This window comes from Morone saxatilis, unplaced genomic scaffold, assembly GCF_004916995.1.
Source record: "Morone saxatilis isolate NCDOM2014 unplaced genomic scaffold, NCSU_SB_2.0 Contig23, whole genome shotgun sequence".
NCBI lineage: Eukaryota > Metazoa > Chordata > Actinopteri > Moronidae > Morone > Morone saxatilis.
Window position 1 is genome coordinate 7,423,294 of NW_023339796.1, and position 14,557 is coordinate 7,437,850.

General features: G+C 41.6%; 2 protein-coding genes across 3 annotated transcripts in view; one reads left to right on the plus strand and one right to left on the minus strand.

Moving 5' to 3' along the window:
- Window positions 1-6,851, plus strand: part of arhgef18a (rho/rac guanine nucleotide exchange factor (GEF) 18a) — a 19,131-nt gene extending 12,280 nt beyond the window's left edge. For both annotated transcript variants that reach the window (XM_035670072.1, XM_035670073.1), the window contains 10 exons: window positions 23-78; window positions 691-870; window positions 1,128-1,271; window positions 1,740-1,837; window positions 1,929-1,991; window positions 2,084-2,131; window positions 2,310-2,750; window positions 3,032-3,347; window positions 3,559-3,663; window positions 4,310-6,851. In XM_035670072.1, the coding sequence (XP_035525965.1) occupies window positions 23-78; window positions 691-870; window positions 1,128-1,271; window positions 1,740-1,837; window positions 1,929-1,991; window positions 2,084-2,131; window positions 2,310-2,750; window positions 3,032-3,347; window positions 3,559-3,663; window positions 4,310-4,464 (1,606 nt within the window). In that variant the 3' untranslated portion in view covers window positions 4,465-6,851. The remainder of the gene's footprint in view (window positions 1-22; window positions 79-690; window positions 871-1,127; window positions 1,272-1,739; window positions 1,838-1,928; window positions 1,992-2,083; window positions 2,132-2,309; window positions 2,751-3,031; window positions 3,348-3,558; window positions 3,664-4,309) is intronic.
- Window positions 6,512-13,580, minus strand: sppl2 (signal peptide peptidase-like 2; the record flags this gene model as incomplete). The annotated part of the gene is given in 10 exon segments (XM_035670074.1): window positions 6,512-8,862; window positions 9,594-9,754; window positions 10,445-10,522; window positions 10,839-10,938; window positions 11,017-11,079; window positions 11,166-11,240; window positions 11,328-11,409; window positions 12,160-12,276; window positions 12,460-12,556; window positions 13,438-13,580. Coding segments are annotated over 10 exon segments (1,099 nt in total), but the record flags the coding sequence as incomplete, so codon positions are not given.
- Window positions 13,581-14,557: the final 977 nt, after the last annotated feature.

Consider the following 14,557-nt stretch of genomic DNA (forward strand, 5'->3'; position numbering starts at 1 on the left):
CAATACTGTCGATCTGATTCAGCTATCCAGATGAGCAGCTGTACCGAGAACTGACTGCTAAACTGCAACAATATCAAGGTAAGACAGTCGAGATGGTCGGCCACTCAATAAATCACAAAGAGCATCCTGTCAGTTTGTGGTGGTACAAGAATGTTATAGGAAAATGATCAATGAATCAATGTGTTTCACATTCAATGAAACAAAATGCCACTAAATCGTACACACTCGTCCTTTAAAGGCAGACTGAGTAGGATTCGTTGGTTACTGCTTGTAAACACACAATTTAATGTTGGCTCCACTTCTCCAGTGTGACAGCAGCTAGACAGTGACGTCCTTAACACATTAGGATTGGGTTTTATTCTGCTTGTTGGGGCTTGTTTTGAGGTATTTGATTTAGGAAGGGTTAGGTTATGTAAACTAAAAAAAACTTATATTATTTGTATTTGTTGGAGGTTGTCCACACACTAAGATGAAGACCTTGGAGGTTGTGATGTTGCATTTGTAGATTGTTTTAGAAAATGTCAGTGTGCCTACAACCTCTACTTTTTCTTCAAATGCTGTTTTCTTGTTTATTTGCACTATATAAAGCAGGAATCACTGGAAAGGGGCAGCCATGCTCAGTCAAATTGCCTCTACATTTCCACTGCATTTATTAGACAAACTTGTTTATTTTATGCTGTTGTTCTTTAGATATTCTAAAGATGAGGGATGACCTTATAAAGCAAAATCTGACAGAGAAACAGCAGATCTTTGCTGCTCTCTACGAGACTGTGACGGAGCAGGAAACCCCTCACAAAGGGCTGCTGCTCCGAGGAGACACCTCCGACCTCCAGCAGGGGGAGACGCTGCTTAAAGGAGCCATTGATGAGGGTAAGAGCTGAGACATCTGTCAGCCTCTGTTGTGTCAACCGGTCTTGTTTGTAAATCATTTTTAAAGGAGTACGGTCTAGTCCTGCTGTAAAGTGTCCGGAGATGATTTCTGTTGTTTCAATTGACAGTGATCCAACAATTCCCACCATAAGCAAGCACTCCCTTATATACTCTGTTTCTCATACAGTCATGACTCAGAGCACTGATATTGTCTTTTAAGGTGGAGATTAAGGAGTTATTTTTTCTTTTGTCTGCAGTGGAAAACCTGCAGAACCTGCTCTTGTTGAGGATAAAAGACCCAAACCGTCCCCTGGATGAGAGTAAGATGCAGGGCGGGCTGCTCAGGAGGGCCGAGACGTTTGGAGTGGCAGATAGCAACCCTGCTGCTAGCATCATGAAAAGTAAGCTGACATAAAGCTAACGTGACTGTGACATGATCTGATGTTAAAATTTCAAAAGGAGTCATAGTAAAACATGGCTAATTGATTAATGACAGACAGAAGTATGTGTTTTATTTAGTATTTATTAATGTGCAACTCACAGGATCTATATCACAAACTATTGACGGGCATTTTAAGAGAGGTAGTCTGGGAATTTGACCGAACTTTCTCAGGAACTCTTGCATCATACATCATGCATCAGCGTCACAGAAGTATGCATATGAGTCACTTTTGGTACATCATGCTGTATTTTAATATTTGTTTTAATTGCATTGGTTTCCCTCACATTTTCAACTTTTTTTTTTAAAAATCTGACAAATAAGTCATCCTGCTGTTTGTGCCTGTACAGTAAATATTATCAACTCTACTCCATATCGAATAGGTGAATATGTTTATTAACTTTGGATGTGTATGATTTCATTTTCTCAGCCGGAGATGCAACTGAGAGGCCAGGTGGCAGCGAGGGCAGTCGCCCCATTAGTGACCCTCTGCTGCAGGAAACGTACTGTGAAGACCTGGAACAGTCTGTGAGTGACACACATGAAAACCAAACCTTACTTTCATTCTGGTGATAAAATATAAAAAGAATTTTAATTATTTATGCTATTTTGCTTCAAGGCTGATGACGACACTCAAATGCCAAACCATAATTTAACCTTCAGTCATTACCTTGAGGGAGAGGTAAACCTTCTATTACTTATTATGTTAACTATTTTCCTCATTTTTCCATCAGTATTCATACAAAAATGTCTGTCTCTTCTTCTTCTCCGTAGGTGTGTGACAGAGTGATAATGCTCGCACAGAGGCTCTACAGCTTACAAGTAAGACAGTGAAATCATCTTTTTGTAAGCTTCTTTCAGATGTTTCTTTTTGCTTTTGGCTATAATTGTAAAGCTAAATGTGTATTTTGAGAGAAGAATGCCTTAAATTTTCTACCCCAATAGTAAATTGTCTGTTTGCCTGTGGTAGATTTCATATGTTTATATTAAATTCTTGCAGGCAATCGTCGCCGAGCAGGACAGCCAGATTGAACTGCAGAACATTTTACAGTCAAAGACCAAGCAGCGTCATTATAGCAGCGTGCTGCTCGAGCAGGAGAAGCAGCGCAACTTGGAGAAGCACAAGGAGGAGCTGGCCAATTTGCACAAGCTGCAGGCTCAGCATCGAGAGGAGCAGCAGCACTGGGAGAAGGAGAAGGAGCGGCAGAGGATTCAGATCGAGGCTCTGGAGGCTCAGCTGCAACAGAGGGAGGACGACTGTCGAAAGCGGGAGGAGAAGCTCAGTGAGGAGAAGGCTGAGCTGGAGGAGCAGAAGAAAAGCTATCAGCAGGACCTGGAGAGGCTGAGGGAAAGCACAAAGTCAGTAGACAAGGAAAAGGAGCGTCTCGATCAGGAGAAGGAGCGTCTAGAGAAAATGAAGAAGTATGAGGATCCTGCAAAAGTGAGGAATAGGACTTGAATCAGATTGAATGTTTATTAACATTATTGCCTTCATCTGTCCATAGTTTGTCTGTACTCTATAATCTATATAACAATAGTGGTTTAAAATCCTCTGAAACAAGTTCATCAGAACTAACTTGAGCCTTAATCTAATTGTTAATAATAAAGTACATAATCAGAAAGAAGCTCTAGAGTTTGTAGTTAATCATCACAGGTAGAAGTCAAAGAGTTGAGCTGAAATAACAAAGTTTGAGTCCATGCATTGTCCATCTTTCTCCCTAGTGCTGGAGTCACTCCAATTACCAGTCGTTCAGGGGAAGCATAGTGAACGGAGGCTGGAATATGACCTTACCCCCGAAGCTCTTGGCCGCCTCCTCATACCCGATGGAAACTCCTCCAAAGGTTCCGCCGCGCAGGGAGAGCATCAGCCCCATGCTGGCCAAACCCGAGCTGCCCATCCAGCTGATCAGCACCACCAACCAGGTGCTCAAGCCTGCGGTCGTGCAGCAGCAGATCCCCACCAAGCTGGCTGGTCTGTCCAAGGGAAAGGAGAAAGGCACCAAGTCGAAGGGGTCCCACCAGAGAACGCACAGTGCAGGTAAACAGATAATGTTGAGTTTTAAATCTGTTTTCAGAGCAGATGTTTATGTCTATAGATGGAAAAACATTTGTGGACGCTGAACAAACAATTAATTTATTGATTTAGCTGCAGCTGAAATTTTAAGAAACACCGTTCGTCAGCAGTTAGTCACCACAGCTAGCAAACTGAAACCCCAACACTGACCCCAGTCCTGTCTTTCTACATCCAGCCTCTATAGACGTGAACCAGGTGCTGCCCATCCGAGTGACGGGGAAAGAAGGAGGCAGTCTGAGATCCAAAAGGAACGCCAGTCCTCAAACCATCTACCAGTCAGGTGCAGTCGGTCAAAGAGAAATGTCTTCTCACTCAGTCATTAAGACAAAGTCAGATAGTCTATCCAAACAACACTCACCACCTCCTGTTAATATTTTAACTATAAACTTATTTATTTCTAATAATCTGTTGTTTATTGTAGAGACATGAACTCTTTAAAGATTTAAAGAGAGAGACAACTTGCACTTCATGCAGATGTTTAAAAGAGGGAAATAAATAACTAATTTACAAAACTTTAACAAAAAGTGAATATTTTTCTGTATTTAATATCCTTTGGCAGTTAGTGTGACACAATTATTTTCTATTGGAATTAATTATGGTATTTTAGCAAAGAGGCGATACAAGTGTTAAATGTAAAACCTCAAAACAAACAATAGCTGTAACACTCATCACCTGCAGGTGGCGCAAAGATTAAAACTGCAGCTACTTTCTATGCCTGTAGGTGGCGACATCAACACATGCTGCCATTGGTTTCCTCTCCTGTATGTGGTGCTTTTGTAGTGCTGGTTAGTGACTGAACAGCTCCCCCTTGTGGAGAAAAAACTCCTACTTTGATGAGGAGATCGTTGTCAGTACAGAGATCAGACAGTCAGATATCTACCGTGGCTCCATTTATTTATTCATTATTATTTTCATTCTTCCTTCAGGGGTCTTCAACTCACCAGGATCTGTCCGCAATGTGAAAACATCTCAGTCCTTCAGCACGTACAAGAGGGGCAGTGGCGAGGCTCCACCACCAGTGCCGCCTCCTTTTCCCAAAGAGGTACTCGAAACTGGCAAAGAGAAAGTAATATTCCTTTAATCCTGAGCTACACACTGGAGTTTGGATGAGGCCTTGTCCAGACTTATACACACTTCTAAGACTGATGGAGCTGTTAAAACATTGGACGTGACTTCAAGACGTCCACGTGTGTCCAGAACGAAGAGGACAGTCACGATTATGGATTTTTATTACTGGAAACCACCTGTTTTTATGTAGTATTTATGGTATTGGTTGGTTCTAAAACTGTAAAAAGCGACGCCCGTTTGTACATTAGGAAAGATAAAATTTTAAATGAAAATGATGTGAAAGCAAAAGAATTTGCCAAAGACTTTTATGAGAAGTTATTTTTCTTATTTTAAATGAAAGCAAGTTGTCTTTAACCATTTAGCACTCGTGTCTTCACTTTAAAGCTTTCTTTTCAATATAATGAATGATAAATACGGTACGAGGAGGCTGTGGATTTGTGAAGTTTACACCTTTTTAGATGTGAGGTGCGAGCACAAAAGGTTTATTTCAGGATGAATCAGATTACAATGTGTACTGTGGTCCTGCTCCTCAGCGTGTGCTGTAATTGAATCATACATTAATGGGGTTTGTGGAAGAAACTACATTTTGTAAAGTTATTGTTTGTAAATACTATGAGCTGCTTTGTGCACTTTGGTGATTTCAGCAGGGTTGTTTCAGACAGAAAGCTGCTGGAAACATGTATAAGAATGTAACACAATGATTGTAATTTACTGTTAAATAACGTTCTGGCGTTATTTAACATTTAACATTATGTTGGTGATTTTCTCTGGTAGAGAAACATCGGCCGCTGTCACCTTTTGGTTCCATGTAAAATTTCTTCCAAATCCCAACTAATGGGTCATGGAATAAAAAGATGAGTGTTTTTGTGGCTGAAAGAACCTGAAATAGTTTTTTAAAACTGGAGGTGGCTGAAAACAATCAACGATATCATTCAGGTCTTGGCAGTCGATTCCACAGCTTTGTAGACTAAATCCAGTGTGAGACATCAAAATGTAACACATGGTTTTACATTCTGAGTAATTTTACTTTGGCTGATAAAAGCAAAAAAATACAACTTTTAAAGGGAAGGTTCACAAGTCTATCCTAAAACAGCAGTCAGGTGCCCACATGTACCATATGTGTGTCATTCCTCTTGTTCATACCGACCATTAAGAGATCACTTCTTAATATTCTCCCAATTTAAGTGATGATTCAAATCCACAGTTCTTGTTCTGTGTAAAAAATATATTCCACAGTTCATCTAATGCTAATATGAAGCTTTAGCAGTGTGACAAATCATGTGAGTATCTTCCTTAGTGTCTTTTTTTATTTTTATTGCCTGGTTTTGATTTCTCTCCACTGCAGCTCAGCACCAGAGAAAGAAAAACGGTACATTTTGTACTAATGATTACAGCAACAAAAGCTGAGTGTGCGTTTTAACACCACAGTCCTCTTATTTGGTAAAGCTGACATCACTCTGGCTGCTCTCACTGGGTGTTATTAAACCTGCTGACTGCTCATCATTAATGAGGCATGTGAGGCCTCATCGCTCACAGACGACCTTCTCTTGGTTAGTTTTATTTTTTTATCTGGACTTCAGGGACTCTGTGAGACGAATACAACCAACTACTCTCTTACACTGCTGTCAGAGAATGTCAGCTAACAGTAGCTTCAGTACAAACACTCAGATTCAGGTGGAAGCTGAATGTCCAGCAGTAATAGATGTAGACGCACACTCGTGTTGCTGTGTGGCGCTCTGTGTGGCGCTCTGTGTGGCGCTCTGTGTCGACCCATCCAACAGCATGTTGATCGGAGACTAATCCAGTTCAAACAGCCCTCCACTCTGAGTGACTGAGCTGAAGCGACAAAGAGGCTCTTTGTCGGACTGCGGTTCATTTCTGCAGAGCCCCGAACAGAAGTGGACCTTTTTCACAGCTGGAGGGCCACAATGAAAGGACACGTTGAGACTCAGTTCTTGGATACGCGGCGGTTTCTAACACAGGCAGCGACTTGAACAAAGCTGCTGTTAGTAAATCTGTGTGATATTGTTCCAACAGGAAAAAAACAAACAGTTCAAAGATCAGATACAATGTTTTTTTTATTATACGTATTCCTCAACAGAGGCATTAAAAACCACTTGGTGACAACAAACTATACTGGTGAATGAATAATCTCCTGGAAATCAGCGAGGGCACACATCCAGACAACTAAACTCGCTCTCATTTGACCTTTGACCTCAACTTCTACACAGAAATGTTGGTTAACAGGCATCATAAATGAATGAGAATCAGAAATATCTCTAATATGTATTCTGTGTAGACAATGAAGTGACTTAGAAAAACAAAATGAATGTATATTGGATATATTGATACCTCGGTTTCCGTTTCTTTAAACCTTTTTTTTTATGGATTATACATAAACATATACAGACATGAACCAACAACTTCTGTCAGCCCATGAATTCAAAAATATTGTGCAAATGCGTCATACAAACTAATCTATGAACATTGGTAACCCATCACGCGCTCCTCGGCTCATACGTTAAACTGCAGCACGTCATCATTTAAAGTACAGTACAGTAGTTTTTTTTTTTATAAAGCATCTTTTACACATTCTGCTTGAACCTCCCGACACGGACACATTTAAGGCCGAAAACAAATTCTTAAGACAATATGAGTAACTACTGGGGAGCAAATCTGTGGCGGTCGCACCGCCGACACTGTTTACAAAGTCTGCACTACAGATTATACACTGCTTTTATATATATATAAAAAAAAAAGGGCAAAAACAATCTAAATCATAGCATGCAAAAACAAAATATACCAAAAGTGAGATGAGAAAACAACAAATGCTTCAGATAAAAAAAAGAAAGGGATCTTATCGCTTTGGCTCAGTCAACAACCATCATAGCACCAAAGTCTCCACTGCTGTACTTTATAGTCTGTGTTGTTTATGATGTAATGGAGGCTTTGTTATGCAGTGGGTGTATGTTCGTGTCCTCCGTATGCTTCAAAAGGAAGTGCTTTATTGAACTGTAACAGCGTCTCAAACCCACCTTCCCAACACTGGACTACAACCAACAATGAATAGTGCAACAACTTAAACCTTACCTCCATTTCAGCATTGTATCTCTATGACAACAGGCGTTTTAACTCTTCACGTGCGGCTGTTTGGAACAGCTATAAACACATTTGGTCTTCATACGACACTTCTTGTACTAACAAGTTCATTTCGAACACATTGAGACCTTTTAAGGACCCGTCCCACCAGAAAGTGGCACAGCTAAATATTTGGTTCTAGACGTTTGTTGACATATTGATCACTTGCGGGGATAGTTGCGAGCGAGCAGTCAGTCACACTTGATCTCTAAACTTGCTTCTATTTTTAATAGATGGATAGTAATAGAATTAGAATATTAATTTAATTTAATTTATTAAAAGGAGAACAGAAAGCTCTCAGTTCATAAGATTGTCTAACAGGACAGGAAGTTCACACAGTTGATGATAAACCAGCATTTATAGATAAATCTGCCGATTATCAAACTGCCAATACTTAATGAATCGTTTTGTCTCAAAAATGTAAGAAAAAAGTGAAAATATCCCTTTTTAATTTCTGAGAGCTCAAGTTTCACGTCTTAAAGAAACCCAAAGATATTCAGATTACCTTCATGTTTGACAATAAAAAGCCTCGAATCGTCACAACTGAGCTTTACTTCTTTCATGGATCCATCAGAGGTTAAATAAACTGTATGTAACACCACTAACAGGATATGATAGCAGGACTTTAACTCCCCCTGTCCACTAACCGCAGTGATTCCGTAGAAATTAATAGATATTTGCCGTTAAATGTCACCGTTTTAACCGCTGGTGTGACCGGGGCTTCGGGTTTTAACGTATGTAGTGTTCAGCAGCTGGTGTGGCTTCCAGATGTGGCTTTTCATTCCCTTTTAGAGGTGGTACAGACTGTATGTTGTCTGTATGTAGAAGGTGTTGCTGCCGCTGCTGTGCGGGTTTTATACTCGGATGTGTTTTGTCAGTTTTAAATGCCTCAAATTCACGTGTCCAATCCCGGTGCCCCGCTGAGCCGGCCATTCAGAAAACAGATCTCCTGCTCTTCCCTTCGCACCGAGTGCAAATAAATGTCCGTACTTAAAATGTCCATTGACTGAGACACAATGTAGAAAAAAAAAAAACCTCAACAGCGAATAAAACATGAAGTGAAATGGTAAATGCCGTACTAGACGTCCCGTCAGTCAGATTTGTTTCCCTCTTCGTCTTTCCTGGCTAGCGGCGTTTCCTGAGGCGAGTGCCGGGGTGAGTCTTCGCTCTGATTGGTGGCTTCTGTGGTTTGAGGCTCCGGTTTAGTCGAGGACCCCTCTGTCTGCGGCGCTGCGGTTTGTGTACAGTTGATCGGTGCGAGCACTATGGCAGGCTGCAGGGGACAAAAACAAGTGTCTACATAAGACGGCTGGATTGTGTCGAGAGGAGAACAAAACTGAACGATGACAACAGAAGACAAACAAAACCAAAGAGTATACAGTCATCCCTCTGTCCACAGGTAGACTGGAGAGTAAATGAACTGTTAAACAGTGAAAGGAGCCGTAATGCTGTCAGAGGTATTCCTGTACACACACATACAAAGTCCAAAGATAGGCATAAAGAAAGGGGAAGCATATCAAAGAAAGTCCCACTGAACCACACACATAACACATGCCAACCAATATTAATGTTGATCTACATCACTATGAGCACCACCAGTCACAGCTTCACGACTAGTCTAGTTGCAAACAAACATCTACTCTAAAAGGGGGAAAAACAACAAAAAAGGAACCTTAAGTAAGATCGGGATGTTTTAATGGTGTAAAGTATCAGCCCAGATTGAATACCTGCAGTGACATTCACAGACAGCTGAGCCCTCAGCAGCAGACTACACCCACAGTTAAATAAAGGGCGAGGAGCAGCGATGGAAGGGAAGGAGGGGACAGTGAAACAGAAAGAGGCAGTTGGAACGGATGGATTATTTAAAGGGGTTACTCAACTTAAAAGTATACTTTACTCTGCATTGTTATTTAACTAGATGTTTTTGTGTTTTCTTTCTTTTTTTTTTTTTTTTAAGTCTTTTTGTTCTTCGGCGGTAGGCGGTCATATCAAACTGGTATTCACCACAAATCCACTTCCAGTCCAGAACTGGGGCAACTCCCTGCGCCACAGTGCTACAGTGAGGCTGGTGAGCAGAGTGCAAGGCACCAGGTAGAGCAAGGCCGGCTGACCCATCTGCATCACGGCCAGGGCCACGAAGGTGATCAGCAGGCCGATGCCGTATGCTGACAGACAGAGAGAGAGAGAGAGAGAGAGAACAAGGTCAATAGTTTCAAAGTCCAGCCAACACTTAAAATAATATAGGTTCAGTCTAAAACCTCATTCAGCCTGGGTTTATTTCTCCAGGGGATGTGGGGGGTTTTAACAGTATCTGCACTGGTCAGTGTTTATAATCCCGTACGGAGCGTGTGTATGTGTGTGTCACCCCCACCCCGTTAAGAATTACCACATTTACAGACTGCTTTTCAATTAACTCGCTGATCCTCAATTTAAATCGTGTCTGGAATGACTTATTTTTTTAAATGGATGTTAGTGGAGTTACTGGAAGAGCTGCTTGTCTTTCTACTCTATTCTTTTTGTTTATCAGCTCAGTGTGAAATAAGACGTCAAATCTGATAGATTCCAACATAAAGGCCAATTTAGGAAACAATATTTCTATGAGTTAACTTGTATTTTAATTATGTTATTATTTTATAAATAGTGTCAGTGGCCAATCAAAGACTGGGTTCCATCGTCCTGGTAAAATATATCAATAAATGAGGTCTCTAATCGATCACTGTGTTGCTGTTTCACCATCAGTGAGTATAACTCTGTGACATTTTATTCCCCACCTCCACCTGTAATGTTAATCTCTCCCGTTATAACACTGCAGCAACAGTTCACCAATTACAACCTCACATGTCCCATGTACGTACCGATTGTACAGGCCACAAAGTAGATCCTGGAGGACTGAGTTAAAATGTCAAACCTGTGACAGTACGCCACCAGCAGACCTGGAAACAACAACAACAAAGAGGCTTTAAGATTAATCAGATTAATTAGAAAGAGAAGCAACTGTGTTCAGCCACGTTTCTCTCAATTAAATGTTGCATAAAAAATACATAATTGTGCAGTTATTCATGTGTGAGAACTAAATCTTGTTATGTGCAATTATACAGTAATAAATGAGCATCCATGAACAACCACATCAGTGTTTTCTGCTCTAAGGACGGTCTAAATAGGCTGACTGTGGTCACTGTTCGTTAAATAACTGTCTGATTGCGACCACACAGCGAGTTGAGGCAGTTTGATGACGACACAGTTAATTACCTGGTACTAAGATATCACCAAAACCCAGGAGGGAGAAGGGCCGGTCACACAGAGCCAGGGGAGAAGAGTTTAACCGTGGCACTTTGAGCACCATGGGAAGCTGGAGGAAACACAAACATCAGTGTTACCCATCAACCACTCCTCCTCTGAGCTGAGAGGAGTTTGAACACCAGCTCACCTTTTCATGTGTGGAGGAGTCAGAGGGACCGGCCGCTACCTCCACCATTATACTTTCCCCACTCTGTGGAGAGAAGAGCAGCGTGAGCGTGACGCACAGCAAACAGACAGCAGACGTCTGAACAGCCGTAAGTAACAGCGTCGACATACCTTTGTTAAGAAGGGTGTAATAAATACGAAGAAGACATCGTACACGAAAAGGACTGACAGTAGTAAGGTGCAAGCCTGCAGAGGAGAGACAAAACATTTATTATTTAGTAAAACAGAATTAAAACCTTCACATTGTTGTTGTTTATGAGAGTTCTGACCCACCTTAAATGTGGGGAGTCTGACTGTTTTGAGCATGTAGAGACAGAAGGCGATCCCCAGGGCGTCCTGTAACACCCACGCCCACCTGGAGGACACATAACAAGACCGTGAGTCAGCACACACCGTCGTCACATAATGAACCTCCAACATGTTCTCACACTCAGACAGGAACGAGCTACCGTTATGTCACACACAGACACACAACGAGCTATAAACATGTGCTCTTACACCAGTACAATAATAATGGTAATGCTGTTGTCTCTATAGCCTTTGTGCTTTTCAATATTTGTGTTTTTATTTTGTTCCTTTGTGTTATAATTAAGGCACAGTTGCTCGGATAAAACAGACAGATATTCTGTACCTGAAACCAGGTTTAGAAAAGAAGAGCTTGTTGTGAAAAGACTTGAATTAACTAATAAAAACTGAACCATGATTAATCTGTTAATAAAGTTCAAGGACTTTGAAAGTCGTGTGTGAATTTTCTTTGTTTTTAAATGGGCTAAAAATGAAGATGTGCACGATGAGACATTTAAATATCTTTGAACTACCTACTAACTACTAACAGCGTCCATATGGTGAAAACATTGTTTAAAAGCCTCCAGATTTGCTGTCTGACTCCGTTTCTTTAATTTAAACAAATTGTGAAACTGTCTCTGATGGATTTAAACATCCTTTATAATAGAATTTCCTGGTAATCTAAACACATAAACAACAACATCCTGAAAGAACATCTGTGGTTGAACGCAGCTGCTGGCTGGTTTCCACTGTACATGCTGACTGCGAGTCTGTGTGAGCATTCGCAGTGACTCCGACACGCTGTTCTCTTCGCACTTACTGGTCTTCATTGCGAAACACCATCCAGGTGATGCTGACACCAATGCAGAGCGCCGACAGCAGCAACATGCGGATCTGCGGCCGCTTGTGCAAGTACGGCAAGTTGTTCTCCGGGACCCTGTGGTCAAAACACGGCCCACACGTCAGTAAATGTAAACACAACATCTCATATCAACAGTGAACGGCGGGTTTCAGGCTGGGTTGTGACATTAATGGGAGTCCAGGACAAAACATATGCAAACGTACGAAGATTGAGGAACAATGTGACGTGTGTTGAGCTAACATCTTTGACTTGTCTCACCTGCACTTGCAGAAAGGGAGTCTCCTGACAAAAGGCCACAGACAGCTGTGGAGGCCGACAGAGGAGGCCACACAGAAGATGGCTATGACCCAAATGGCTGAACAGAGAGGAAACAGCAGGCGGGCAGGAGATTAGTGCAGTTTATTACGTGATATCCACTCATATGCTGTTGAGGAAATACCATTTTTTTGGTGTTTGACGACGTTAGGCCTTAAATATCTGAATAGTTGTATCAGTTTCACCACTGTGTGTCCAGTATTTACTGTGTCTCAGCAGCTGCCAGGTGTTATTTAATTTAATTTATCAGTGAAATGTTATCTGAGCCATTAAGCTCTTTTCACAGCACAGCTACACTCAAGAGGTTCACACATTCAGATCTGTAAACTGCCTCTACAGTCTTATAAAGCTGGACGCTGAGCAGCTCTGCCAGAGGAAATTAGGATAAAGGCTCGGCTGTAACTTGAGTGGCTTGGAGCTAAATGGAGGAATTATTATCCAAGATTTGCTCAGATGGGCTTTTAACCAGCAATCTTCTGATTCTAAATCCTTCTCCTCAGCGAATTAAACCCATACTGTGGGCGGTGATGGCATGTGACAGTGATTCGGTTTATCCGGTTTAAAAACGAGAAGACAAATGACAGCCTGGGAAGTGTGCACGTATAAAATCAGGTGTTGAAAGTCTTCGTTCTGATGCCTCAGGAAGATAAGAAAGGGAGAAAGGCTAGAAAGTAAAACCATGAGTTGAGATTATTTGTCAGCACTCAAGGAAAACACGGCCGGTCATCTTCACAGCCTGTTTCCCAAGCGAATGCATACTGAGCCACGCCAGACCACAATGAGAGAGGGAAAAATTACAGACTGGCTCTGAGAGTCGAACCATCCCCCCACACAGCAATGAATACTGGGCACAGAGAGCTGAAGCCACTATCGAGTGTTATATCACGTGTGTTCGGGATCAGGGATGTGTGTCTGTCGTACCCAGGCGGTCGTAGAAAAAGTAGAGTAGCACCAGCATACTGCAGCACATCACCACGAACACACAGATCATGATGGGGGTGACGTCTACCGTCTCCTCGTCCTGCTTCTCCGCTCCGTCGTCCCGCTTGTGCTTCATGTAGCGCCTGCGGGAGGAGAAAGGAACATTCAGAGAGGCACGCAGACCGAAGGAGAACTCTAGAGACTAAAGGATCAGCGTCTGTGAACACTTCTTCAGTAAAGTAGTCAGCAGTTGGGTTTTGTCTTTAACTTATTTTATTCAACAGCATTTGGAGACTTTCCGAAGCAGCCAGGAGGATCATCCTACCATCCACAGTCAATATTTACCATCGTTTGGCCGTGCACTCGCTTCCTTCCCCAGTTCAAAACACACACACTCGTATTCCAAAATGTTTATTTTTTGCCTGCGGCGCTGTGCGTCAGAGACCCCATCTGACTGTGCCCTCAGTCACCTTGGCAGCTCCGTCAGGAAGGACGGACCAGGATTGGCTTAAGCTGGTGAGTCAGTCATAAGGCCTCAAATAAACAACAGGCCTTTAGTGGAGTCGCAGCGATACAATACCGGCTGCTTGGTTCGAACAGAACAATACACGCTCCACTAACAGAAACGACAGAGTACTTCTTTCCCAAGAAAACGGTGACTAATTTTCCCTCAGGACGAACTCCCCTGATACATTAACTTTGATTTAAATTTAGCAGTCGGGGCTTAAAAGCGTGGCACGAAGAGGCTGAAGGAAAATGTGTGTCCTGTAATAATGTAATGGAAAGTACAAAGTGTGTGTTAATATAAACTGCGTCATCACTGACAATCAACCATGTTTGCACTTTAGTAGTTAATAATAATACATTTTATTTAAAAAAGTGCTTTTCTGAATACTCAAAGACACTGTACAATAACGAGATAAGAAGAATACAAGAACATCAGTCAGTCAAACAACTATAAAACCAGTACATATACATACGTTAACATCCCACAATGTGACGTTTCAGGAATTTGACTGTGGTTTATTTGTATTCATCTTTAAATGTAAATCACTTTGATCTGCATGTTTTGTATAAAAGCTGCCACGTAAAACTTTTTGTTTTATTGTTTTATTGTTTT